This window comes from Vipera ursinii (assembly GCF_947247035.1).
Source record: "Vipera ursinii genome assembly, chromosome: 5".
NCBI lineage: Eukaryota > Metazoa > Chordata > Lepidosauria > Squamata > Viperidae > Vipera > Vipera ursinii.
In genome coordinates this window covers 2369637-2396980 of record NC_139518.1, presented here as the reverse complement: position 1 = coordinate 2396980, position 27344 = coordinate 2369637, and the positions used below count along the sequence as shown (strand labels likewise).

The window sequence follows — 27344 nt, the reverse complement described above, 5'->3', positions numbered from 1 at the left end:
CCTCTTCCTCCTGCCAGGAGGGGAAATGCCCCGTGCAGATGTTTTTACCTTCAGGTAGTGGACAGCCTTTTGCACGTTCCAGCTGTGATTCTGCAGGGCGGCTTGGCACTCCTCGGTGGTGACGCCATGCACCGACTCCTGGACCTGCAAAGGGGGCAAAGCGGGTGCAGCTGGGTTAACATCTGGCAGCAACCGCGTGTGGGCTTATATACCGCTTCGTGGGGCTTCACAGCCCTCTCTTTCTGCAGTTTTAGAGCCAGCATATTGCCCCTCGCTCCCCCAACAATCTGGGTCCTCCTTTTATGGATCTGGGAAGGAGGTGAAGGCTGGGGCGACCTCCGGCCCGGTTGGGATCGAACCCCTGGCAGTGGGCAGAGTTTGCTTGCAATGCTGCCTTCTTAACCGCTCTGCCACTAAAGAGAAAGGGAGGGAGGGATGGACAGAAGGAGGAAAGAAAAAAGGGAGGGAGGGAGGGAGGAGAGACAAAGAAAGGAAGGAACAGGAAGAGAGGGAGGGAGAAGGGAGGGAGGGAGGAACGGACGGAAGAAGGAAGAAAGGAGGAAGGAACAGAGGAAGGGAGGGAGGAGGAAGTGGATGGACAGAAGGAGGGAGGGAGGAAGGAAGGAATGGAGGAAGGAACAGAGGAAGGGAGGGAGGAGGAAGGGATGGACAGAAGGAGGGAGGGAGGAAGGAATGGAGGGAGGAAGGAAGGGAAGGAAGAACAGAGGGAGGAAGGGAGGGAGGGGAGGAAGGAAGAAAGGAATGGAGGAAGGGTGGGAGGAGGAAGGAACACAAGACCATTAAGGCAAAGATGCAGCCTTTAAACCCTAATTGAGATCAAATCCATCCGATGAGCTAGTTTACTGCAGACCCTAATGACGTGTTGTGCGAACACCCCCGCCACGGCGGATCGGTGGGCTTCACACCGATTTGCAACCTGGGCAAGGACTCCCTCGTGACTTCTCTGGGGGGGGGGAGAGGTCCCCAGGGACTCGGAGTGACGGGAGGTCAGGGGTCGCTCCAACAGAGGAGTCTACGTGGAACTCAAAGAGTTGAGAGGAGGGATCTTCCGTGCTCTCTGAGCTTGGATGCTTTCTTGCAGGTCTCTCGTTACCCAACTAGATTTCACATCAGGGTAGAAACAAATTGGATTGGAGGAGGAGGAGGAGGAGATGGAGATGGTGATAGTAATGGGGCTGAAGGAGCAGGAGGAGGAGGAGGACTGTGAGATCCTTGGTGCTCTCTGAGTTCGGTAGTTCTCTTGCAGGCTTTTCATGACCCAACTAGGGAACATCATCAGTGCTAGAACTGGGGTTGTATTGTGTATAACCAAACAGTGTCCCCGCTCCCTTCTAACCCTGATGATGTTGCCTAGTTGGGTCATGAAACGTCCACAAGGAAAACCACCCAGCTCAGAGAGCACCAAGGACCCCACACTCCTTCCTTCCTTCCTTCCTTCCTTCCTTCCTTCTTTCCTCTCCTCCTCCCTCCTCCCTCTCCACAAGCCCCCCTCCCTTCTAGTATTGATGATGTTCCCTAGTTGGGTCATGAAACATATGCAAAAAGAGGACCAAGCTCAGAGAGCACCAAGGACCCCACAATCCATCCACCTTTTCTCTTTCTTTCTTTCTTTCTTTTCTTTCTTTCTCTTTCTTTCTTTTTCTTTCTTTCTTTCTTTCCTCTTCTCCTCCTCCTCTTCCTCCTCTCTGCAAACCCCCCTCCCTTCTAGCCCTGATGATGTTCCCTAGGTCCATCATGAAACGTCTGCAAAGAGGACCAAGCTCAGAGAGCACCAAGGAACCCCCCCCAGTAGTCACCCTCCTCCTCCTCTCTGCAAAGCCCCCCTCCCTTCTAGCACTGATGATGTTGCCTAGTTGGGCCATGAAATGTCTGAAAGAAAACAAACCAAGCTCAGAGAGCACCAAGGACCCCACAATCCTCTTTTCTTTTCTTTTCTTTCTTTTTCTTTTTCTCTTCTTCTCCTTCTCCTCTGCACAAGCCCCCCTCCCTTCTAGCACTGACCTAGTTGGGTCATGAAACGTTTGCAAGAAAACAAACGTTTCTTTTCTTTCTTTCTTCCTTTCTTTCTCTTTCTTTCTTTTCTTTACTTTCCTTTTCTTTTCTTTCTTTCTTTCTCTTTCTCTCTCTTTCTTTCTTTCTCTTCTCCTCCTCTGCACAAGCCCCCCTCCCTTCTAGCACTGATGATGTTCCCTAGTTGGGTCGTGAAACGTCCACAAGAAAACCACCCAGCTCAGAGAGCACCAGGGACCCCATAATTGTCCTACTCCTCCTTTTCCTCCTTTTTTTCCTTCTCTTCCTCCTCTTCTTCCCCCCCTCCCTCCTGCTCCTCCTCCTCCAATCCCCCCCTCCCTTCTAGCACTGATGACGTTCCCTAGTTGGGTCGCGAAACGTCTGCAAGGAAACCCCCCAGCTCAGAGACCCCCAAGGACCCCACAGTCCAATCTTTCTTTTTCTTTCTCTTTCTTTCTTTCTTTCTTTCTTTCTTTCTTTCTTTCTTTCTTTCTTTCTTTCTTCTTCCTTTTTATTTCTCTCCTCCTCCTCCTCCTCCCTTCTAGCACTGATGACGTTCCCTAGTTGGGTCGCGAAACGCCTGCAAGGAAACCAGCCAGCTGACAGGGAGCACCCAGGAGCCCACACACAGGTCCACCTGCTCCCCCAGCTCCGGCGAGGCGGCCCTGGCCGAACAGAGCAGCCCTCACCTGGCGTATCTTCTCTGAAGTCCGAGGCCCTTCCGAGCCCTCGTAGACGATCTTCTGGAGGCCACAGGTGGCCTTGACGGCGGCACTGGCGCTGCCGTTGCTGTTGTTGGCCGAGAAGTTGGCTTTGCATTCCGGCGGCTGCTGCATCATGGGCCGGACCGTGGCCGTGCTGACCACTCGACTCGGCCCCAGCCCGTCCTCGGGGCTCTTGGGCTCCTTGAAGAACTTCTCGTACTTGTCCAGGTAAGGCGGGCGCTCCGGGAGGAGATAGTAGTGGGTGTTGCTGACTTTCCGCCCGTCCTTGACGATGGGCAAGATGCAAGGGCCCTTGGCGCTCTCCTTGCCCTGGGCCTGGATGACCTTGGGGGTGGCGTACTTGGGGTCCAGGGCGAAGCTCTGGGTGGTGGGCATGGGCGGCTTCCCTGGGGAGGTGGACAGGAAGGCCCCCAAGGAGAGCGGGGAGCAAGGGTTGGTTCTGGGTTGGGGAGATCCGGCCTGGAGAGGGGCTCGGGGACTGGGAGTCCTGGATCCCGGCTGGGACAACCGATCCCGCGGAGGGATCTGGGGCGGACGGCCTTCTTCTCCTCCTCCTCCTCCTCCTCCTCCTCCTCCGGAGGCTGGCGAGAGGTCCCCGGCCCAGCGGCCGTGCTCGTTCCGTCGGAAAGGGATGGGCAGGATGGGCACCCGAGGGGGGACCTGCGGCTTCTCCTCGCCTGGACTCGGGGCGGCGGCCACGGAGGGTCCCCCCACGGGCACCTTGAGGCGCTTCATGCATTCCTCCTGCAGCTCCTGGAAGATCTCCGTGGTCTGGGCCGGGCTGGGCTGCTTGCTCTCTTTGGCGGGCAGGAAGAGGTTGTCGTCCAAAGGGAGAGCGGGCCGAGGGTCTCCTTCGGGGCCCAAGCCGCCGTTGACCTCCGCCGCTTTGCCCCAGCTCCTGCCCCGCGGCCGGCCGGCCAGCCCCTCGGAGCTGTTGATGGAGAAGACCTCCAGGTCTTCCTCGTCTTGGGCCACGTCGTCGTAGGCGGGGGGCGGAGGGAGGGGCCGGGCGTCCCAGTCCACGATGGGCGTGGGGTGCAAGGGGCGGGGCAAGGCCTGCGAGGGGCTCTGGGGAGGGGTCTTGTCCAGCAAGGAGAAGGCCTCCATGGCTAGGCGGGCCAAGGAGGGGGCGCAGAAGTCCCCGGCGGGGGAAGGGCTGGGGGGAAGCAGCTCGTCGCCAAAGTCGATTAGGGTCACCTCGTGAAGCGGGGGGACGCCCCCCGCTTTGGAGCGGGGCAGCAGCAGCCTCTCGCCCACCTGGGTGCCCGAGACGCAGGCGGAGGGCTTGGCAAGCGGGGGCCCGGCCTTGGCCCCCGACCCGGCTCGCTTCTTCAGGCAAAGCTGCTTGAGACTGACGGCCAGCGGATTCTCCTCTGGGTACACCGGATCGTAGAAGGGCTCTGAAAGAGGAAAAGGCAGGCTGGTTTTTCTTTCTTTCTTTCTCTTTCTCCTTCCTCTCTCCTTCCTTCCTTTCTTCTTTGCTCTTCCTACTTCTCTCCTTCCTTTCTTCCTCTTTCTTCTCCTTTCCTTCCCTTCCCTTACTTCCTTCTTCTCTCCTTCCTTCCTTTTCTCCTTCCTTCCTTCTTTGCTCTTCCTACTTCACTCCTTCCTTCCTTTCCTTCTTTCCTTCCTTCCTTCTCTCCTTCCTTTTTATCCTTCCTTTCTCCCTTCCTCTTCCTTTCTTCTTTGCTCTTCCTACTTCTCTCTCCTTCCTTTCTTCTCTTCCTTCCCTTACTTCCTTCTTCACTGCTTCCTTCCTTCCTTCTTCTCTTCCTTATCCTTCTTCTCCCTTCCTTCCTTCCTCTCTTCCTTTCTTCTTTGCTCTTCCTATTTCTCTCCTTCCTTCCTATCCTTCCTTTCTTCTCCCTTCCTTCTTTTCCTTTCCTTACTTCCTTCTTCGCTCCTTCCTCTCTTCCTACTTCTCTCCTTCCTTTCTTCTCCCTTCCTCTCTTCCTACTTCTCCTTCCTTCCTTCCTTTATCCTTCCTCTTTCTACTCCCTTCCTTCCTTTCCTTACTTCCTTCTTCGCTCCTTCCTTCTCTTCCTTCTTCTCCTTCCTTTTTATCCTTCCTTTCTTCTCCCTTCCTTCCTTCCTCTCCTTCCTTTCTTCTCTTCCTTCCCTTACTTCCTTCATCGCTGCTTCCTTCCTTCCTTCTTCTCTTCCTTATCCTTCTTCTCCCTTCCTTCCTTCCTCTCTTCCTTTCTTCTTTACTCTTCCTACTTCTCTCCTTCCTTCCTATCCTTCCTCTTTCTTCTCCCTTCCTTCCTTTCCTTACTTCCTTCTTCGCTCCTTCCTTCTCTTCCCTCTCTCCTTCCTTTCTTCTCCCTTCCTTCCTACTTCTGCTTCCTTCCTCTCTATCCTTCCTCTTTCTACTCCCTTCCTTTCCTTCCTTCCTTCTTCGCTCCTTCCTTCTCTTCCTTCTTCTCTCCTTCCTTTTTATCCTTCCTTTCTTCTCCCTTCCTTCCTTCCTCTCTCCTTCCTTCCTTCTTGGCTGCTTCCTTCCTTCCTTCCTCTCTCTCTCTTTTTGGCGAACATGAATAAATCCTCCGCAATGTTTCCCACCTTTTAAAATCTCTGAGAAAGTTGCTTATGCTTTATCTCCCTTTGAGGCTTCTCTGGGGAAGGGAGAAATTACACAAACACACACAAACACAAGGCACAAACGGGCTTCCTGCCAGCAGAGGCATTTTTCCTGACTTTCCCAGCGTCTGTTTGTTCCTCTGGGTTTCGGGAGACGGCGGCTGGCAGCCCTCCCCCTCCCTCCGTCACTTCCTCCAGCTATATATCCTGCTTTTATTACTTTGTAGGTAACTCAACGTGGGGAACGCACCTAATATTCCTTCTTTTCCCCACAACAACCGTGTGAGGTGGGTTGGCCTGAGAGAAGGGACTGACCCAGTCACCCAGTCGGCTTTCACGCCTAAGGCGGGACTAGAACTCTCCGTCTGCTGGTGATTGGCCCAGTCACCCAGATGGCTTTCATGCCTAAGGCGGGACTAGAACTCGCCATCTCCTGGTGATTGGTCCAAAGTCACCCAGATGGCTTTCATGCCTAAGGCGGGACTAGAACTCTCCGTCTGCTGGTGATTGGCCCAAAGTCACCCAGCCAGTTTTCATGCCTAAGGCAGGACTAGAACTCACCGTCTCCTGGTGATTGGCCCAAAGTCACCCAGCCACCTTCATTCTGAAGGCAGGACTAGAACTCACCATCTCCTGGTGATTGGCCCAAAGTCAGCCAGCTGGCTTTCATGCCTAAGGCGGGACTAGATCTCTCCGTCTCCTGGTGATTGGCCCAAAGTCACCCAGCTGGCATTCATGCCTAAGGCGGAACTAGAACTCACCGTCTCCTGGTGATTGGCCCAAAGTCAACCTCCTGGCTTTCATGCTTAAGTCGGGACTAGAACTCACCGTCTCCTGGTGATTAGCCCAAAGTCAGCCAGCTGGCTTTCTGCCTAAGGCAGAGGTTCTCCTGGTTTCTAGGGCCTGTCATAAGTACCCCTTAAGCTCTCAAATAAGCCCCTCCCCACTTCTTACACAAGAGGATGGGAGGAAGGAGGGGAGAAGCCCATTCCGACTTGCAAAATTCCGTTACTGCAATCTCACGTTAAAAGTAGCCTGAACGCGCGTGACATTGTTTTCCTACCATGGTCTACCTCGAAGGGCTGACCATCCCTCGTCCGGGAAAGGAACAAAGAAAAGAAAAGAGAAAAGAAAAAAAAAGACACAAGAGGCACAACAGCTGGGAACATGGCCCCACTTACGCTTGAGAAGGATCGAGGGCTGGGGCGGCCGAGGTGGCGGATCTCCTGCAGGACGATAGAGAGAGAGAGAGAGAGAGAGAGAGAGAGAGAGAGAGAGAGAGAGAGAGAGAGAGAGAGAGAGAGAGAGAGAGAGAGAGAGAGAGAGAGAGAGAGAGAGAGACCGCAGCGAAAGGGAAAGAAGAGAGCAGAGCGTTAGTTTCTGGCTTCATGCGAGGGGCAGAGAGAGGGCCGAAGAGACGGCGCGAAAGCGGCAAATCGGTAGGGCCAGGAAGAACCCCTTGGGGGTAGGCGGGTGGTCTCACCCCCTAAGCAGCCAGGGGGCTGAATGAGAAGCAGAGATTGTTCTCCTTAAAGCAGCTGCTTCATTTCTGCAGGGTGTAGAACGAACTATCGGAAGAGAAGGTTAAAATTCCAGATGGCATTTTTTCCCCCAAACGAGCCTCTGGGAGGCAGTGGATGATGGAAATCAGTGTACCCCCTTGATTTCAGGGAGGACCGAGAAAAGGCAGCGGGGCCACTAAGCCTGGGCTAGCTTACGAGCCCAGAGAGAGCAGGCCAATCCTAAATGGAGACGGACTGCGGGAAGACGTTACAGGCGGTCCTCCGCTTATGAGCGCAGCAGAGCCCAACACTTCTGCCGCTCACCGAGACAGCCGTTAAGGGAGTTTTGCCCCATATCGCAAACTTTCTGTCCTTAAGCGAATCGCTGTTGTTCAATTAGCAGGACGGTCGCTGAGGGAACCCGGTTTCCCCCCACTGGCTTCGCTTGGGAGGAAGGTCGCCAAAGGGGAATCGCGTGACCCCGGGACACGGAGACCGTCGTAAATACGAGTCAGTTGTCTAAGCGGCCGAATTTGGATGACGTGAGCGTGAGGAATACTGCGGTGGTTGTTAAGTGGGGAAAAATAGTCCTAAGCCCCTTTCTGCAGTGCTGTCGTAATTTCGGTCGCTAAATGAGCTGTGCTAAGTCGAGGACTCGCCTGTACTGAGATGAGAAGGTGGCAATTTTTTTCCTCCCCTACTTAATATTTTTTCCCCTTTTTTTGCACTGACAAATAACAATATCCTGGACATTATGTCATTTGCTTATTATTTATTTTGATTTTTATCCACGCCCATCACTTCCCGGGCGTCTCATAACAGACTAAAAGACAAGCAGCTGTTTGAAGTTTGGGATGACAGGTAGTCCTCGAATTGTGGCCATTCGTTCATTTAAGGGCCAATCGGAGTTACGAACATCGTGGTGGTGGGGAATCTGGTCCTCGTGCTTACGACCGCCGCACCACCCACAGGGTCACGTGATCGCGGTTGGGATCCTTGGCCACTGGCTCACACATTTACGACCCGTTGCCCTGCCCTGCGGTTACGTTTCGAGAATTTGGGTTGTGGGGGGGGGCAGTTTCCAGCCACAAATAGCCAGTTGGGAGACTTGGCTTCTTGCTTACGACCACTGGGTTTGCTTTAGCGACGAGAGAGAGAGAGAGAGGCATAAAAACGGCTGCCAAGCTGGGTTTAAAATCGACTTACGACCGCAGTGACTCGGGAAAAGAAATTGTGGTCGTAAGTGGAGGACCAGGTACGAGATTCTTTTGAAACTGGGGTTCGGGAACAGGGACCTGAACTCAGAAGGAACAAAGGCAGCGGCTGCGAGTGCGAGAGAATATGAAAGAAAAAAAAACCGCCCTGAAAATCCCTTGCAAAGGAAAGATCTGAGAAAAAGAGCCGTTCTCCAACTTGCAGAGACTACAGCATCATTCAGACGGAGCGGAGCAGCCCAGGAAACACTGCGGTTGCAGTCCCGTCATAACCCTGTCTCAGAGTATCTGATGCTCTCTCTGAGGTTGGGTGGTTTCCTGGAAGACGTTTCATTCGCCAACTAGGTAACACCATCAGTGCTAGAAAGGAGAAGGGTTGCGGGCAGGGGGAGGAGGAGGAGGAGGAGGAGGAGGAGGAAGAGGAGGCAGTAAAAGAAGTGTGGGGTCCCTGGTGCTCTCTGAGCTGGGCGGTTTCCTTGCAGAGGTTTCATGACCCAACTAGCTAACATCATCAGTGCTAAGAGGGGGAGAAGTTATATAAATACCCATTTCTCATAACTGATGATGTTACCTAGTTGGGTTACGAGACGTCCGCAAGAAAACCACCCAGCTCAAGAGAGGACCGAGGACCCCACAGTCCTTACTCTTCCTCCATCCCACAAAACTCCCTCCCTTCTAGCCCTGATGATGTCACCTAGTTGGGTCATGAAATTCCGCATCCATCCAGCTCAGGGAGCAGCAAGGAGTCCATAGTCATTGTCATCCTCCCTTCTTCTTTCCTTCTCCTCCTCCTCCTTCTAGCCCTGATGGTGTAACCTAGTTGGGTCATGAAACGTTTGCAAGGAAACCACCCAGCTCCGAGGGCACCGAGGACCCCACAGTCCTCCTCCTCCTCCTTCTAGCACTGATGATGTTGCCTAGTTGAGTCATGAAACGTCTGGAAGAAAACCACCCAGCTCAGAGAGCACCAAGGACCCCACAATCTTTTCTTTTCTTACTTTCTCCTTTCTTTCTTTCCTTTCTTTTCTTCTTCTCCTCCTCCTCTCCGCAAGCCCCCCTCCCTTCTAGCCCTGATGATGTTCCTTAGTTGGGTCATGAAACGTCTGCAAGGAAACCACCCAGCTCAGAGGGCACCAAGGACCCCTCAGTTCAACCCTGCGCTACAAGAGATGCTTTTCTATTGGGCGTAACTATGGTTTGCCTTTGGAAAACTACCATTCCCAACATGCACCAGTGTGGGGACTCCAGACAAAAGGCATTCTGGGTCTCGCAGTTCTGCGACACAGGCAGGCAAGGCTGGCGGAGCTGTTTAGGGTGTAACGAGTGAGCGCATTAAGATGCCATGTCTTACTCTTTGTCCTTCCTGGGAGCTGAGTAGGCCTAGCAGAGTTCAAATCCAATCCTAGGACATCCGGGGGGTCCATGGGATTTCCCAGGTACAAGCTGCAGAAAAGGAGGATGGGAAAAGAAAGAGAGAAAAAGTTGAAACAATCTACTTGCTGTGTGCTGGGTTCAGGGTTTCCTGCCTGAGCAGAGGGCTGGACTAGAAGACCTCCAAGGTCCCTTTCAATTCAATTCAATTCAATTCTACTCTACTCTATTCCATCATATTCTATTCTATTCTGTATTTCTATTCTATTCTATTCCATTCCATTCATTTTCTATTCTATTCTGTTCTGTTCTATTCTATTCTACTCTACTTTACTGTATATTCTATCATATTCTATCCTATCCTATCCTATTCTATTCTATTCTGTTCTATTCCATTCCATTCATTTTCTATTCTATTCATTCCATATTCTATTCTGTTCTGTTCTATTCCTTATTCTATTCTATTCTATTCTATTCTATTCTATTCTATTCTATTCTATTCCATTTCATTCATTTTCTATTCTATTCTATTCATTCCATTTTCTGTTCTGTTCTGTTCTATTCTATTCTATTCTACTCTACTGTTCTGTTCCTTATTCTCTTCTCTTCTCCAATATTTATTCCATTCCAGTCTAGTCCAGTCCATTCCCCTGATCCTTCTTCCTTTCTCTTATGACTAAAGACTCAACACGAACACCACAACACTGGGGTTTCTGCCCTAGACAGTTTTGCAGACTTGCTTTCTGGCTGGGGTAGCTCACCTAGAGGAAAATGGTATCTGTTTGGATGATATATCATTAACGCAGGAGGAAAGTTAGTTTGGTCTAGTGATTAAGGTCTAGAAACCAGGAGACAGTGAGTTCTAGTCCTGCCTTAGGCATGAAAGGCAGCTGGGTGACTTGGGACAATCGCCAGGAGACAGTGAGTTCTAGTCCTGCCTTAGGACTGAAAGCCAGCTGGGTGACTTGGGACAATCGCCAGGGGACAGTGAGTTCTAGTCCTGCCTTAGGACTGAAAGCCAGCTGGGTGACTTTGGGCCACTTACTCTCTCTTCACCCTGCCCACCTCACAGGGTTGTTGTGGACAAAACAAGAGGGAGGGAGGGAGGGAGGAATATTCACAAAAATAATAAAAGACAGGATATAAAATCAATCAATCAATCAATCAACCAATCAATCACGCTTGCTGTTGGAGGGCAGTTCCCATGCGACACTTAACTTTTCAAGAGGACAGGCAGCAATGCCCAGATGATGGGTTTTGTAGTGGGAGAGCTACTATGCCTCTCACTTTGGGCTCTTTCAACATCCCAGGCCGCAGGGGAAACTGAGGCAGATGAGAGGTCGCCCTCTCCCTACCACTGCATCTGAGCCCCAAATTTTGGTCGCTACGCAAGACGCTTGAAATGAGTTGTGCCCCACCTGATGACCTTTCTCGCCGCCGTTGTTAAGTGAGTCACTGCGCTGCTTCAGCTAACCACGCAGTTGTTCACTGAAGTGGGCTTCCCCTATTGACTCAGTGGATCTCGTGGCCCTAGGACGCTGCGACCGTCATAAACCAGCGCCTGATTTTTTGATCACGTGAGCCCGGGGAGGCTGCAACAGTCGCTAAGTGTGGAAAAACGGTCATTGATCGCTATGGGGGTGCATTCATTCAGTCAATCAGAATAGACCTGGAAGGGACCTTGGAGGTCTTCTAGTCCAACCCCCTGCTTGAACAAGAGCAGACAAGTGACCGTCCCGTTTTATTCCTTCTTAAAAAACCTCCAGTAATGAAGCACCCACAACATCTGGTGGCAAGGAGTTCCACTGGCTCATTGCCCTCCCTGTTACTAGGAAGTTTCTCCTCAGTTGCAGATTCACCTGGCGTGGCTCCCCAATGACCAAATCAACCGATCTTCTGGCTTTGCACAACCACCCCCGCGCCCAATTCGTTTGCACAATATGCTAAAACACAACACAACACCCATCCACACACCCTAATGGTTCACACTGAATCAGGTCGAGAAACATCCTGGAAAAAAGGCACACGCAAGCCGCTCCTGAGTTGCGGCCCGGAAAAAACCTCTCTTTTGCGTCGGTTGCGGGTCAACCGAGGCTGTTTGTGATAAACCAGCTTAACAGGTCATCTGAACGCTTCAGCTAGGGCCCGACCCGTGTTGCAAACGCACACCGCTTGTCGGCAGCCAGCCAACCTCAACACACCCACCCGGGTTATCACGTCAAAGAGGCGAGAGAGCCGGAGTTGTGCAACCCAGCCGGCTTGGAGGAGGTGCGCAACTCCGGGGCCGAAAACCACACACCCACACCCACGACACACACACCCGAAGCTGGGTGTCCGACGGATCTTACGTTTCAGCAATAAAACCCACTTGTGAAAGGCAAGTTTTGTCACAGCAGAGACTCAGGGAGGAAGCCACCCATCCTACACAGGATATGGGGAATGACGCGCCCTGCCGATGTGGCAAGTTTCGCACCCGTTTCCAGGGCAAACTACACCTCATCCAGCGACGTGGGCGTAGGAGTGAGTCGCTGAACTGTTTCAAGAAAGGAAGCGAAGCAAAGGTGGGAGAAGGAATCTCACAAGGTCCCTTTTCAGGGAATAGAAAAATAAAAAGTCTGTCAAAGTCGCTCGCCCCTCAGCCCTTGCTGCTTATTTTTTTTTTTTTTTGTGCACACAAAAAGTCCTTTTTATTTTTCAGAAAAAGGAGCTTTGACTAGCTGCCGTTACGGTTTTTGGTTTTTTTTTAATGGCAAACAAGCTCTGTGGGCTTCGCTCCTCACTGTCTGCGTTCACACAAACGCCCTTAAACCCAGGTCAGTTAAAAGTCTTGGCAGTTGGATAGGCTACGACGTGTGAAGCTTGCTTAGCTTTAATCTTGGTTTGTTCTTCCTTGGGCTCTGGGGGTGGTGCGCATCTGGGTTTCATGGTTCCCCGGGGACGCACCTTTGGAGAAGCGGGTCACAGACGTTTGTGCGAATGTGGGCATTTGACCCCTGCCTGGGCACATCCGGTGGCCTAGTGCTCTTGCCCATGTTGACCAAACTCAATCAGAATAAAGCTGGAAGGGACCTTGGAGGTCTTCTAGTCCAACCCCCTGTTCCAACAGGAGACCTTCCACCATTTCAGAGAAGTGACTGTCCAGTTTCTTCTTGACAACCTCCAGGGATGGAGCACCCACAACTTCTGGTGGCAAGGAGTTCCACTGGATAATTGTCCTCACTGTTAGGAAGTTTCTCCTTAGTTCTAGGTTGCTTCTCTCCTTGATGAGTTTCCATCCGTTGCTTCTTCTCCTGCCTTCGGGCGCTTTGGAGAATAGTTTGACCCCCCTCTTCTTTGGGGCAGCCCCCCCAAATACTGGAATAACTGCTATCATGGCCCCCCAGTCCTTCTTTTCTCTAGACTGGCTATTCCCAAATCCTGCAGCCGCTCATTGTATGTTTTAGTCTCCAGGCCTTGGATCATCTTAGTTGCTCTTCTCTGCACTTTATTCAAAGTCTCAACAACTTTTTTGGAATGTGGGGACCAAAACTGGATGCCGTATTCCAGGCGTGGCCTTACTAAGGATTTACAAAGCGGTACTAACACTTCACCTGATCTTGATTCTATGCCTCCGTTTATACAACCCTGGATTGCATTGGCTTTTTTGGCTGCCGCCGCACACAGCTGGACTCGTTTTAAGGGATGGAAATATGCTTCTCTGCTTTAACTATTAAATTTACCTAGGTAGTGCTCGACTTACAGCCACTCATTTAGCGACAATTCAAAGTGACAACAGCGCTGGGAAAAAAATAAATCTTATGGACAAGTCCTCTCACTTACGACCACTGCGGCATCCCCGCGGTCACATGATCAATATTCAGGCACTTGGCAAACGGCGTGTTATTTCGGACGGTGGCAGCATGCCGGGATCACGTGATCCACTCTCTGCGACTTTCTCAACCGGCTTCCGACAACGGGGAAAGCCCAATTGCAGGATTCACCTAACAACGGCAGCGATGTGCTTAACAACCGTGGGAAAAATTGGTGGTCAAATTGAGTGTGACTCGCCAAGCAACGGAATCAATCCTGATCCTAATTGTTGTCGTCATCCAAAGGACCCTCTCACTATTGAAGTGACTCTGGGTGGCTTACAAAATAAAAAAAAAAGATAAAATATGTTTTTTAAAAAAGAATTTAAATTAAAAAGGAATTAAATTGACTGTGGGGTCCTTGGGGATCTCTGAGCTGGGTGGTTTTCTTGCAGACGTTTCATGGCCCAACTGGGTAACATCATCAGGGCTAGAAGGGAGGGGGGTTTGTGGAGAGGAGGAGGAGGAAGACGAAGACTGTGGGGTCCTTGGTGTTCTCTGAGCTGTTTTGTTGCAGGCATTTCATGACCAAACTAGGTTAACATCATCATGGCTAGAAGAGCATGGGATTTGCAAGGAGGAGGAGGAGGAGGAGGAGGAGGAGGAGGAGGAGGAGGAGGAGGAGGAGGAGGAAGAGGAGGAGGAGGAGGAGGAGGAGGAGGAGGAGGAAGAAGACTGTGGGGCCCTTGGTGTTCTCTGAGCTGTTTTCTTGCAGGCATTTCATGACCGAACTAGGTTAACATCATCATGGCTAGAAGAGCATGGGATTTGCAAGGAGGAGGAGGAGGAGGAGGAAGAGGGAGGAGGAAGACTGTGGGGGCCTTGGTGTTCTCTGAGCTGTTTTCTTGCAGGCATTTCATGACCCAACTAGGTTAACATCATCAAGGCTAGAAGAGCATGGGATTTGCAAGGAGGAGGAGGAGGAGGAGGAGGAAGAGGAGGAGGAGGAGGAAGAAGACTGTGGGGCCCTTGGTGTTCTCTGAACTGTTTCCTTGCAGGCATTTCATGACCCAACTAGGTTAACATCATCATGGCTAGAAGAGCGTGGGATTTGCAAGGAGGAGGAGGAGGAGGAGGAGGAGGGGGAGGAGGAAGACTGTGGGGTCCTTGGTGTTCTCTGAACTGTTTTCTTGCAGGCAGTTCATGACCCAACTAGGTAACATCATCAGGGCTGGTAGGAACTGTATAAAAAAAAAGATAGCAAAAGCCATTCCCTTCTTAGCACTGATTATTATTAGCTAGTTGGGTCGTGAAACGTCTGCAAAACAACAACAACAAAAGCACCAAACTCTGAGAGCATCAAGGACCCCACAGTTCCTCCTCCTCCTCTCCGCAACCCCCCCTCCCTCCTTGTATTGATGATGTTACCTAGTTGGGTCGTGAAATGTCTTCCAGAAAACTGCCAAGCTCAAAGCCCACCCAGCACCCCATCGTTTCATCACCTACAAAGATTGTCTTTCTCTTGATTAAACAGAGAATAATTTGCCCTCGTCTTCTCGCCCCCACCCCCAATGGCAACCGGGAGGCAGACATAGCTACTCCTTGCCGGACAATTCTTGCCTGACTTGTTCTGAGTTGACTGCAGGTCGAAGCCATGCTATCTCCACGCTCGGGAACCAGGGTTGCATCCCCAGCAAGGGACGACCCAGATAAGGCAAGGAGGAATAGAATAGGATAACAGACATGGAAGGGACCCTGGAGGTCTTCTAGTCCAGCCTCTTGCTCAAGCAGCAGAACCGATATCATCTCAGACAAATGTCCAGCCTCTACTTAAAAACCTCCAGTGATGGAGCGCCCACGATTTCCGGTGGCAAGCTGTTCCACCGGTTAATTGTCCTCTCTGTCAGGAACTTTCTCCTTAATTCTTCTTAATTCTCCTTGATCAGTTTCCAACCATTGTTTCTCGTCTTCGAATGCAACCCCCTCGTTAGGCAGGAAACCCAATACCCATTACAGACAAATGGCTGTCCAGTCTCTTCTTAAAGACTTCCAGGGTTGGAGCTTTCACAACTTCTGGAGGCAGGTAGTTCCACTGGTTAATTGTTCTCACTGTCAGGAAGTTTCTCCTTAGTTCCAGGTTGCTTCTCTCCTTGATGAGTTTCTCCATCCGTTGCTTCTTGTCCTGCCTTCGGGCGCTTTGGAGAATAGCTTGACTCCCTCTTCTTTGGGGCAGCCCCTGAGAGATTGGGAGTACTGCTATCATGTCCCCGCTGGTCCTTCTCGTCTTTAAACAAGACATACCCAACTCCAGCAACCGTTCCTTCTATGTTTTAGTCTCCAGCCCGCTGACCATCGTTGTTGCTCTTCTCTGATCTCCCCGCATCTTTTTTTTTACATCGGAGCGACCAAAAGACGCAACTACAAAACCCACACTCGTCCTCCCCTCTTACTTACTCATCAATCTTATCGGGGAAGCCCCAGCTCTGCTGCGGGTTGGTGTCGCCATGGCCCGTGTGGATGAAGCTGTTCTTGAGCGGCTGGCTGATGTCGTGGGCGGACAGTCCCGCCACCGAGGTCACTGTGTTGCGTGGGAATTGGCCCACCTTCAGCGTCCGCTTATTCTGCCCGCGCCACCAGTAGTTCTCCGCCCTAGGAGAGAAGACCCAGCTGAGTTAGCGGAAAGGGCAAAGCAAGAATCAACCAATCACGAGTAGAGCTGGAAGGGAGCTTGGAGGTCATCTAGTCCAACCCCCTGCTCAGGCAGGAGACCCTAGACCAGAGGCAGGCAACCTTGGCTCTTTTATGACTCGTGGACTTCAACGCCCAGCCTTGCTGGCTCAGGAATTCTGGGAGTTGAAGTCCACGAGTCATAAAAGAGCCAAGGTTGCCTACCCCTGCCCTAGACCATTTCAATCAATCAATCAATCAATCAATCAATCAATCAATCAGAATAGATTGAGAATAGAGACATTGGAGGTCTTCCAGTCCAACCCCCTGCTCAAGCAGGAGAGCATAGACCATTTCAATCAATCAATCAATCAATCAATCAGAATAGAGCTGGAAGGGACCTTGGAGGTCATCTAGTCCAACCCCTTGCTCAAGGAGGAGAGCCTAGACCTTTTCAATCAATCAATCAATCAGAATAGAGCTGGAAGGGACCTTGGAGGTCATCTAGTCCAACCCCTTGCTCAAGCAGGAGACCCTAGACCTTTTCAATCAATCAATCAGAATAGAGCAGGAAGGGACTTTGGAGGTCATCTAGTCCAACCCCTTGTTCACGTAGGAGCGCCTAGACCAGGGGTAGGCAACCTCGGCTCTTTTATGACTCGTGGACTTCAACTCCCAGAATTCCTGAGCCAGCTTGGCTGGCTCAGGAATTCTGGGAGTTGAAGTCCACGAGTCATAAAAGAGCCGAGGTTGCCTACCCCTGGCCTAGACCATTGCAATCAATCAATCAATCAATCAAGTTTAGGACTGGCTAGGAGGAGGAACTGGGTGGGCAACGTTCCCAACTGGGCACCCTTTTTTAAACTGGGGAAGTTTTTACACACACATACACACACACACACAAACACACACACACACACGGCAGCAAGATTACTTTATGCACAAAAACGGAAGGACGCACAATGCACGAATGGCTGCAGAAGTTGAATGGAGTTAGCCGAGATGGCTAAATTGACTGCTTTGATTAAAAAAAAGAGGAAGTACAATTAATTTCGTTTCTACTTGGAAACCGCTCCTGGACTTCGTGCTTGAGGTAGGGAACAAAATGAAACTTTTGATTTGGGCTTTCGCCGATTAGGTAGGTTTGTTGTAAAAATGATTAGTTTCTACTCTTGTGTAAAAGTAAAAAGTTTAAAAAAAATGATGTGATTATCTTATTCTCCTGCACCAAAAGGAGTCCAAAGTCAATACAAGGTAATAGTCCTCAACTTGCGACCAGCATTGAGCCAAAAATTTATGTTGTTAAGTGAGAAATCTGTTAAGTGAGTTCTGTCCCCATTTTATGACCTTTTTGTTGCCACGTTTGTTAAATGAGGCACTGCAGTTGCTAAATTAGCAGCACCCTTGCGAATTAGCAACACACTTTGCTTGTCAGAAGGTTGCTTCAATAGGAGCCAGCTGTGGGCTGCAGCTGCCAAAAAAGCCAACACCGTGCTAGGCTGCATTAACGGAGGGATAGAATCAAGGTTCATGTGAAGTGTTAATACCACTTTACAAGACCTTGGTAAGGCCACACTTGGCATACGGTGTCCAGTTTTGGTCACAATGATGTAAAAAAGATGTCGAGACTCTGGAAAGAGTGCAGAGAAGAGCAACAAAGAAGATCAGGGGACTGGGGGCTAAAACATATAAGGAACAGTTGCTGGAATTGGGGATGTGTAGTTTAATCAAGAGAAAGACGAGGGGGGACACGATAGCGGTGTTCCAACATCTCAGGGGCTGCCTCAAAGAAGAGGCAGTCAAGCTATTCTCCAAAGCCCCCGAAGGCAGGACAAGAAGCAACAGATGGAAACTAGTCAAGGAGAGAAGCCACCTGGAACTAAGGAGAAACTTCCTGACAGTGAGAACAATTAACCAGTGGAATAATCTGCCTCCAGAAGCTGTGAATGCTCCAACACTGGAAGTTTTCAAGAAGAGACTGGACAGCCATTTGTCTGAAATGGTATAGGGTTTCCTGCCTGGGCAGGGTTGGACTAAATGATCTCCAAGGTCCCTTCCGAGTTTATTATTATTATTGTTATGGTTATGATGATGATGATGTTGTTGTTGTTGTGCCAGGCCAGTTTCTGCAAATCCAGCCAACTGGTTTACCATTTGGGAAAAAACAGGAGAGCCTCTCTCAAACAAACCATGGTTTGCCCGAGTCCAAAGCCTAATCCCTCGATTGTCTTAGCTCCTGCGTGCAAGATTTTTTTAAAAAAATCCCATTTATATCCCGCCCTTCTCCGAAGACTCAGGGCGGCTTACAATCTAAAGCACAAGTCAATGCGCTTAGCAATATTTTATTTATTTTTATTTTAATCCCATTTATATCCCGCCCTTCTCCGAAGACTCAGGGCGGCTTACAAGCTTAGCAGTAGCCTTCATTCTATGTATATGCCTGCTTATTAGGGCTTTCACACACACACACCCCAAGCGGCATTATTACAAAGTCAGCTTTTTTTTTTTTTTTTAATTTTTATACTGCCCTTCTCCCGAAGGACTCAGGGCGGTGAACAGGGCATATAATAAAAATACAAGACTACAAAAGTTAAAATAGAATTAAATTAATGCCCAAGATAAAACAATAAAATATACAAATATTTAAAGCTTAATTGCCCCCCAACAATCTGGGCCCTTTCCTCTCCATTTCTCCATTTCTCTGCCCACACTGAGTAATAGCTTGGCAAGCCCTGCCAGGAAGGTAAACAGGAAGCATGGGCCGAGTCTGCCGGCCGGCCCATGAAGAGTGTGAGTCACAGGTAACTTCAGGAGATGGCCTCCTCCAGGAGGAAGCAGAGTTGGTGGGGCACAAAAGTCCAGCTGTCCACCACCTCTTCCCCCAGCAGTCACAAAGAAAAAAGTAAAAGCATTTCATCTGGAGCTTCAGTCATCGCGGGGAGAAAAATCTGCTTTTTTTGTCAGTTTCAGAGGGGCACCTGAAGACGGTTTCTAGTATACCCCGGTGCCCTAGAGTTCCCGCCTGGCCATGATTGCGATCCTTTGCCTCTGTTCCTCTGCTTTCTACCTCCAGATGCCCACATTTATGCATTTAATTCAGTGTTTCCCAACCTTGGGTACTGTAAGATGTGTGGACTTCAACTCCCAGAATTCCCCAGCCAGCTATGCTGGCTGGGGAATTCTGGAAGTTGAAGTCCACACATCTTACAGTTCCCGAGGTTGGGAAACACTAGGGGAGTATCTAAAGGCGAACAAAGATGACGGCAAAACAAAATCCCCGTCCCTCTTTTTGTTATCAGGAGTAGCGTTGCCACTGCCCTCTTTTGACTTTTTTGACCTCCCTTGCCCCAAAGAGCCCTTTATTTAGCTTAACCTGTTAAAAAAAATTGCAGCCGTGGCTGCAAGGATGCTAAGCTGGTTTAGCCTTAAACCTGGTTTGTTTCTGAGGCTCGGGTTTATCAGTCGGCAAACAGGTAGATCTGTATCCAGGTAGAGTGCGCTGGGGCAAGGAAGCTCTACCATTTTAACTGGAGCTGAAAGGGACAACACACCAACAACACTCGCCCGTACTTTCTCCTGCCCTCTACGGATAGTCCTCGACTTACAACAATTTGTTTACTGACTGCTCAAAGTTACAACGGCACCGGAAAACAGTGACCTAGGACCAGTTTGCACACTTACGCCCGTTGCGGCATCATCAAAATTCAGACGCTTAGCAGCTGAGTCACATTTATGACGGTCGCGGCGTCCCCCGGGATCACGCGATCCCCTTTTGCGACCTTCTGAAACCAGATTCACTTTACAACGGGGGCAAAACGGTCGCAAAGCGGGGCAAAACTCACTTAGCAACAGAAATTTTGGGTTCCGTTGTGGCCGTTTTAAGTCCAGGACTATCGGCATTCCGGGTGCAAAAATACGTTGCAAACAACCGGAAGCCTGTTGCAAGGGGGGGCCAAAACCGATCCGCAGCCGGTGCAGATCATGGGATCTGTAGTCCTGGCAGATTTAAAAGATGGGACAGCTGGAAGGGAACTTGCAAGGACTGAGGTGTCCTTCCCCCAGGGCAGGCCTCGGTTGGCTTCGTCCTGTCGATGGGACATCCGGTGACCCTGTAAAGCTGGACTGGCACCGGGTAAATCCGAGGGACTCAAGTCCTCCACGTCCCGCGCCGAAGAGGCATTTCATGAGCAACAGCTCCGCTCGAGGAAGTAAATTATCAGCCAGGACTCGGGTTCAGGATGACCGCCTGCAAGGATTTCATTACCAGACTACATATCGTCATCAGTGGTAAAAGAGGGAGGGGGAGGGCTGTGGGGTCCTGGGTGCTCTCTGAGCTGGGTGGTTTTCTTGCAGACGTTTCAGGACCCAACTAGGTAGCAAAATCAGTGCTAGAAAGGAGTGGGATTTGTGGAGAGGAGGAGGAGGAGGAGGAGGTGGAGGAGGAGGAGGTGGAGGAGGAGGAGGAGAAGGACTGTGGGGTCCTTGGTGCTCTCTGAGCTGGGTGGTTTTCTTGCAGCCGTTTCAGGACCCAACTAGGTAACATCGTCAGTGCTAGAAAGGAGTGGGATTTGTGGAGAGGAGGAGGAGGAGGAGGAGGAGGAGGTGGAGGAGGAGGTGGAGGAGGAGGAGGAGAAGGACTGTGGGGTCCTTGGTGCTCTCTGAGCTGGGTGGTTTCCTTGCAGACGTTTCAGGACCCAACTAGGTAGCAAAATCAGTGCTAGAAGGGAGGAGGAGGAGGAGAAGGAGGAGGAGGAGGAGGAGGAGGAGGAGGAGGAGGAGGAGGAGGAGAAGAAGAAGAAAGAAAGAAAGAGAGAGAGAGAGAGAGAGAGAGAGAGAGAGAGAAAGAAAGAAAGAAAGAAAGAAAGAAAGAAAGAAAGAAAGAAAGAAAGAAAGAAAGAAAGAAAGAAAGAAAGAAAGAAAGAAAGAAAGAAAGAAAGAAAGAAAGAAAGAAAGAAAGAAAGAAAGAAAGAAAGAAAGAAAAGAAAAGAAAAGATTGTGGGGTCCTTGGGGCTCTCTGAGCTGGGTGGTTTCCTTGCAGACCTTTCAGGACCCAACTGAGCTATCTGGTCTGGACTGAGGGGGTTAATGTTTTAAAATTGTGATTTAATTTTTGTGGCTAGACTTGATTTATTTTAATTTTATATTGGATTGTTTTTAAATTTTGCCTTGTAAACCGCCCTGAGTCCTTTGGGAATAGGGCGGTATATAAACCGAATAAATAAACTAGATAGCAACATCAGTGCTAGAAGTGAGGAGGAGGAGGAGGAGGAGGAGGAGGAGGAAGAAGAAGAAGGATTGGGGGGGTCCTTGGTGCTCTCTGAGCTTGGAGGGTTTTTTGCAGATGTTCCATGACCCAACTAGGTTACATCATCAGTGCTAGAAGGGAGGAAGACGAGGAGGAGGACTGTGGTGTCCTTGGCGCTCTCTGAGCTGGGTGGTTTTCTTGCAGCCATTTCATGACCCAACTAGGTAACACCATCAGTGCTAGAAGGAGGGAGGAGGAGGAGGAGGAGGAAGAAGGATTGGGGGGGGGGTCCTTGGCGCTTTCTGAGCTTGGAGGGTTTTTTGCAGATGTTCCATGACCCAACTAGGTTACATCATCAGTGCTAGAAAGGAGGAAGACGAGGAGGAGGTGGAGGAGGACTGTGGTGTCCTTGGCGCTTTCTGAGCTGGGTGGTTTTCTTGCAGACGTTTCATGACCCAACTAGGTAGCAACATCAATGCTGGAAGGGAGTGACTGTGAAGATAGGAGGGAGGGAGGGAGAAGAACTGTGGAGACCTTGGTGCTCTCTCTGAACTTGGTTGTCATCTTGGAAACATTTCATTACCCCACTAGGTAACATCATCGGTGCTAGAAGGGAGAGATGGTGCCGTGCCCTGGGTGCAAAAACGGGCAGAAACGGGGCGCTGTGCCGTGCAAGAACAAGGCAGGATTAGCGAGTATCACGCAACTGCTAGCTCCGCCCCGTTTGCGTCACACGCGTGCTTGCAGCCCCGCACACGGGCGTGTTAAATGCTTCCCCCTCGCTTTCCCACCGGTCCATTGGCCGAGAAAGATTGGTGACCTCTATACTAGAAGACCTCCAAGGTCCCTTCCAACATGATGATGATGATGATGATGATGATGATGTGTCTGGCGGGCACCAGCTTGGAAAAGGGAAGGTTTAAAACAGGGGTCCTCAAACTTGGCCCTTTTATGACTTGTGGACTTGAACTCCCAGAATTCCTCAGCCAGCATGTCTGGCTGAGGAATTCTGGGAGTTGAAGTCCACAAGTCATAAAAGGGCCAAGTTTGAAGACCCCTGGTTTAAAACAACCAGAGATACATTTGGCTAGAATTTGCTAAATGTAAATTTCCAGGAATGTGTCGGAGGTTTTTACAGATAGCCCTTGACTTAACAATCGTTCGTTTAATGACCGTTCAGAGTTACCACCTCACTAAAAGAAGCGACGTATGGCCATTTTTCACACTTACGACCGTTGCAGCATCCCCACGATCAAAACTCACGGTCCCGGGCTCACGTGATTCCCCTTCGGACGAGCAAAGTCAACGGGGGAACGCCAGATTCACTTAACAACCGTGTTCCTAGCGACAGCTACAGTAATTCACTTAACGACAGTGGCAAAAAGGGCGGTGAAATGGAGCAAAACCCCGTTAGAAACTGTCTCGCTTAGCAACAGAAAAGCGTTGGGCCTCAATTGTGGTCATTAAGCCGAGGATAACCTGCATACTGCACGCCATTCAGAAATGCATCCAATACCCCTCAAAGTAACAGTTAATATAGGAAACCCGGTTCTATGTCTTTCGTCCAAAACAAGCTCAACATTTCACATCCCCTTTTGGGCAACCCTCCCAGAAAAACCCACCCCATCCCCGAACCGAGTCATTTCTGTATTTGCACATCCCCCTGGACCCAAAAGCTAACCCCCCCCACGGCTCAGTTCACACAACCTGTATGTGCAGATCAGAGCGATCCTCAGCCAGTGCATTCAGACAACAGCCTCTCAGCCTGCCTAAATAGCAGAGCATTTCCATATAACCCATATTAATTTGGGGTCTTTGCGTGAACTCATCCTTTCCAGCAAATACAGAAGAGGGGAAAAAACAACAACTGAGGGAAGAGGGAAACGTAGAACAATAGGATTGGAAGGGACCCTAGAGGTCTTCTAGTCCAACCCCCCTGCTCAGAAATAATCTCCCTTCTTTTTCTTCTCCCGCCAGCTCTCACCACCCAAACCCAAACTGTCCATGGGGTCACCTGTCCTGGGTAAGTCATCCCCGGTGATCCTCCTCCGAGCAGCCAGAAGAGAGAGGTTATAAAAGCTGGCTTGCTCTCAGCTTGCCATCTCAGCTTGTCTCTCTCGAGGCTGGGAAAGAGAGCGGCTGTTTATGTGCCCGGTGCATCGCTCTGCACAGCCAGGCATGTCGTGATGTAATCTGGGTGGGGGCGGGCGGACACCAGTCAGGATCGGCATCTTTTAACTACACCCAAGCCTTTGCTGGCTCTCTGGTTACACACCGCCTCCCTACAATTAAAAGGCACAACACTCACAACGGCTGGGCTGGCAGGAGCCAAGCCCTCAAGACACACAATCTTGCCCAAGAGGTGACTAACATCCGGAAGGGTGAAAGGGAGGGAGGGAGGGAGGGGGCAGCCAGCTAGGGTCCTTCCCCCCCCCCCCACTTCCCCAGCCTAGGTCTAGTTCAGGCTGCTCTTTCCATTTTTCCCAACGGTTCCAATAACAGGAAGGGACCGTGGAGGTCTTCTCCTCCTCCAACCCCCTGGCTCAAGCATTTCAGACCAATGGCTGTCCAGTCTCTTCATGGAAACTTGCAGTGATGGAGCGTCTCACAACTTCGGGTGGCAAGCTGTTCCGCTGGTTAACCGTTCCTACTGTCGAGGAAGTTTCTCCTTAATTCCAGGTGGCTTCTCTTTCCATCCGTTCTTTCTTGTCCTGCCTTCAGGGGCTTGGGAGAATAGGGGGATGCCCCATTTTCTTTGTTAGCAGCCCCTCAAATATTGGAAGGCTGCTATCCTGTCACCCCCAGTCCTTTTCATTAAATTAGACACACCCCATTTCCCCTAGCTTCACGCTCTCCCTACAGTGTGAGGCTGGGCAAAGGAGTTGTAAGCCTTTGCATGGAGAGGGGGTGGGTTCAGGAGGACCTCTTAAAAGAGCCTTGGTGGAGCAGTGGGCTGATGCCTCCTTAAAGTAACACCAGCTTCCTGCAATTAGTGCAGGTTCGAGTCCCACCAGGCTCAAGGTTGACTCAGCCTTCCATCGCTTCCGAGGTAGGTAAAATGAGGACCCAGATTGTTGGGGGCAATTAAGCTGACTTTGTAAAAATGCCGCTTGGGGGTTTGTGTGAAAGCCCTAATAAGCAGGCATATACATACAATGAAGGCTACTGCTAAGCTTGTAAGCCGCCCTGAGTCTTCGGAGAAGGGCGGGATATAAATGGGATTAAAAAAAAAAAAAAAGAAGATTCAGACATTGAGGTTAGTCCCAATGAAGACATAAGACGAATTCACAACTCAGCGTTTCTCAAACTTGGCCCTTTTAAGACATGGGGACTTCAACTCCCAGAATTCCCCAGCCAACACAGCAATTACCTGGAGACAGTGAGTTCTAGTCCCACCTTAGCTACGAAAGCCGGCTGGGTGACTTTGGGCCAATCACCAGGAGACAGTGAATTCTAGTCCTGCCTTAGGCCTGAAAGAGTGCTGGGTGACTTTGGGCCAATTAACAGCAGACTGGGAGTTCTAGTCCTGCCTTAGGGATGAAAGCCAGCTAGGTGTCACTGGGCCAATTACCAGGAGACAGTGAATTCTAGTCCCGCCTTAGGCATGAAAGAGGGCTGGGTGACTTTGGGCCAATTAACAGCAGACTGGGAGTTCTAGTCCTGCCTTAGGGATGAAAGCCAGCTAGGTGTCACTGGGCCAATTACCAGGAGACAGTGAATTCTAGTCCCGCCTTAGGCATGAAAGAGGGCTGGGTGACTTTGGGCCAATTAACAGCAGACTGGGAGTTCTAGTCCTGCCTTAGGGATGAAAGCCAGCTAGGTGTCACTGGGCCAATTACCAGGAGACAGTGAATTCTAGTCCCGCCTTAGGCCTGAAAGAGGGCTGGGTGACTTTGGGCCAATTAACAGCAGACTGGGAGTTCTAGTCCTGCCTTAGGGATGAAAGCCAGCTAGGTGTCATTGGGCCAATTACCAGGAGACACTGAATTCTAGGCCCTCCTTAGCTATAAAAGCCAGCTGGGTGACAAGGGATGAGGTTGGACTAGAACAGCGCTCGCCAACCGTTCTTTCACCAGGGACCGGACCGGGGGGTGGAGGGGCTAGTTTCATGTGCAATCTAGATCCCGCGCCTGCGCAGATAAAGCCTTGCTCACTCACCCGCTACTCGTGCGGCCTGGTTCCCGACGGTCTGTGGACCGGTACTGGTCCACAGCCCAGAGGTTGTGAGAAGACCTCCACGGTCGCTTCCAATCCTACGAGTCTAAGTTTCAAAGCCCTGGCCAATTAGGCGGCTTAACCCAACCGAGCCTCTCCACCCAGGAAGAACAGAGAGACTTTCACCGTGCCAAGCCAACAGCTGGCCTCTCTCCAAAGTTAAGGGGTGTGAGTCACAACCACGTCAAATCTCCACCGCGGATTCTGCAGGGAAAGGCCACGGAGGACGGCATGAGGGACGTGGCCGTGGGCAGAGCTTCTACTCACCCCTTCAGGCTACACGCCAGCATTTTCCAAAACTAACTTTCTTCCCACCAGCTTTCTTTCCTTCTTTTAAAGGCTGGCTGAGATCCCAGAACACGCTCGAGCTGGGCTCGCCAAAGGCACCGGAGGCCTTCACACAACCCACTAAGCCGGGTTTTGAGGAATTAGCAGTGTTCCAATATCTCAGGGGTTGCCACAAAGAAGAGAGGGGGGGGGGGCGGTGTCCACTTATTCTCCAAAGCACCTGAAGGCAGGAAGAGAAGCAACGGATGGAAAACTAATCAAGGAGGGAAGCAACTTAGACATAAGGAGAAACTTCCTGACGGTCGGAACAATTAACCAATGGAAATATTTGCCTACAGATGTTGTGGGTGATCTATCACTGGAGGTTTTTAAGAAGCGACTGGAGAGCCGTTTCTCTGAAATGGCACAGAGGGTTGGACTAGACGACCTCTTAAGGTCCCTTCCAATTCTGTTATTCTATTCTATTCTATTCTATTCTGTTCTGTTCTATTCTATTCTCTATTAATTCTACTCTATTCTATTCTGATTTCTATTCTATTCTATTCTGTATTTCTATTCTATTCTATTCTATTCTATTCCATTCCATTCATATATTCTATTCTATTCTATTCTATTCTATTCTATTCTATTCTGTTCTATTCTATTCTGTTCTATTCTATTCTCTATTAATTCTACTCTATTCTATTCTGATTTCTATTCTATTCTATTCTGTATTTCTATTCTATTCTATTCCATTCCATTCCATTCCATTCATATATTCTATTCTATTCTATTCTATTCTATTCTATTCTATTCTATTCTATTCTGTTCTATTCTATTCTGTTCTATTCTATTCTCTATTAATTCTACTCTATTCTATTCTGATTTCTATTCTATTCTATTCTGTATTTCTATTCTGTATTTCTATTCTATTCCATTCCATTCCATTCCATAACATTCATATATTCTATTCTATTCTATTCTATTCTATTCTATTCTATTCTATTCTATTCTATTCTATTCTATTCTATTCTATTCTATTCTATTCTATTCTATTCTATTCTATTCTATTCTCTATTGATTCTATTCTATATTCTGTTCTGGCTTCTCAGCAGGTTAATTGGACACTGAGCTTGTCGATCAGAAGGTCAGCAGTTTGGCGGGTCGAATCCCGAGTGCCGCGTAGCAGAGTGAGCGCCTGTTACTCGTCCCAGCTTCTGCCAACCTAGCAGTTCGAAAGCACGTAAAAATGCAAGTAGAAAAACAGGGACCACTCCGGTGGGAAGGTAACAGCGTTCCGTGCGCCTTTGGCGTCTAGTCATGCCGGCCACATGACCACGGAGACGTCCTCGGACAAGCGCCGGCTCTTCGGCTTTGAAATGGAGATGAGCACCGGCCCCTAGAGTCGGAAACGACTAGCACGCATGTGCGGGGGAACCTTTACCTTTAGCCATAAGCAAACGATCTGCTTTAAATGCCCTTTATAGTGTCCTAGGATCCACAAGTGAACAAACACCACGAATACAGGTAAATGTTATGTGAACACAGGCAATATTACTATCTTGAGCGTACAGGCAGTCCTCGACTTACAGCAGTTTGTTTAGTGACCATTCAAAGTTACAACGGCAATGAAAATAGACACGACTTCTTCAAATGTATGACCATTGCAGCATCCCCAGGGTCAGGTGATTAAAATTCAGAGGCTTGGCACAACTGACTCATATTTAGGACGACTGCAC

The 27344-nt window shown here is 50.0% G+C and overlaps 1 protein-coding gene and 1 long non-coding RNA gene across 4 annotated transcripts in view; one reads left to right on the top strand and one right to left on the bottom strand.

Moving 5' to 3' along the window:
* Positions 1–27344, top strand: part of LOC310641209 — a 276109-nt gene that overhangs the window by 10253 nt on the left and 238512 nt on the right. The gene's annotated exons all lie outside the window — the stretch shown is intronic.
* Positions 1–27344, bottom strand: part of TNK2 (tyrosine kinase non receptor 2) — a gene marked incomplete at its 3' end in the record, with an annotated part of 103433 nt that overhangs the window by 3634 nt on the left and 72455 nt on the right. Inside the window, exons 11-15 of the mRNA XM_083364853.1 lie at positions 15666–15860; positions 9404–9495; positions 6518–6562; positions 2721–4156; positions 49–144 (exon numbers count right to left, since the gene is read on the bottom strand). Of these exons, the coding sequence (XP_083220979.1) occupies positions 49–144; positions 2721–4156; positions 6518–6562; positions 9404–9495; positions 15666–15860 (1864 nt within the window). The remainder of the gene's footprint in view (positions 1–48; positions 145–2720; positions 4157–6517; positions 6563–9403; positions 9496–15665; positions 15861–27344) is intronic.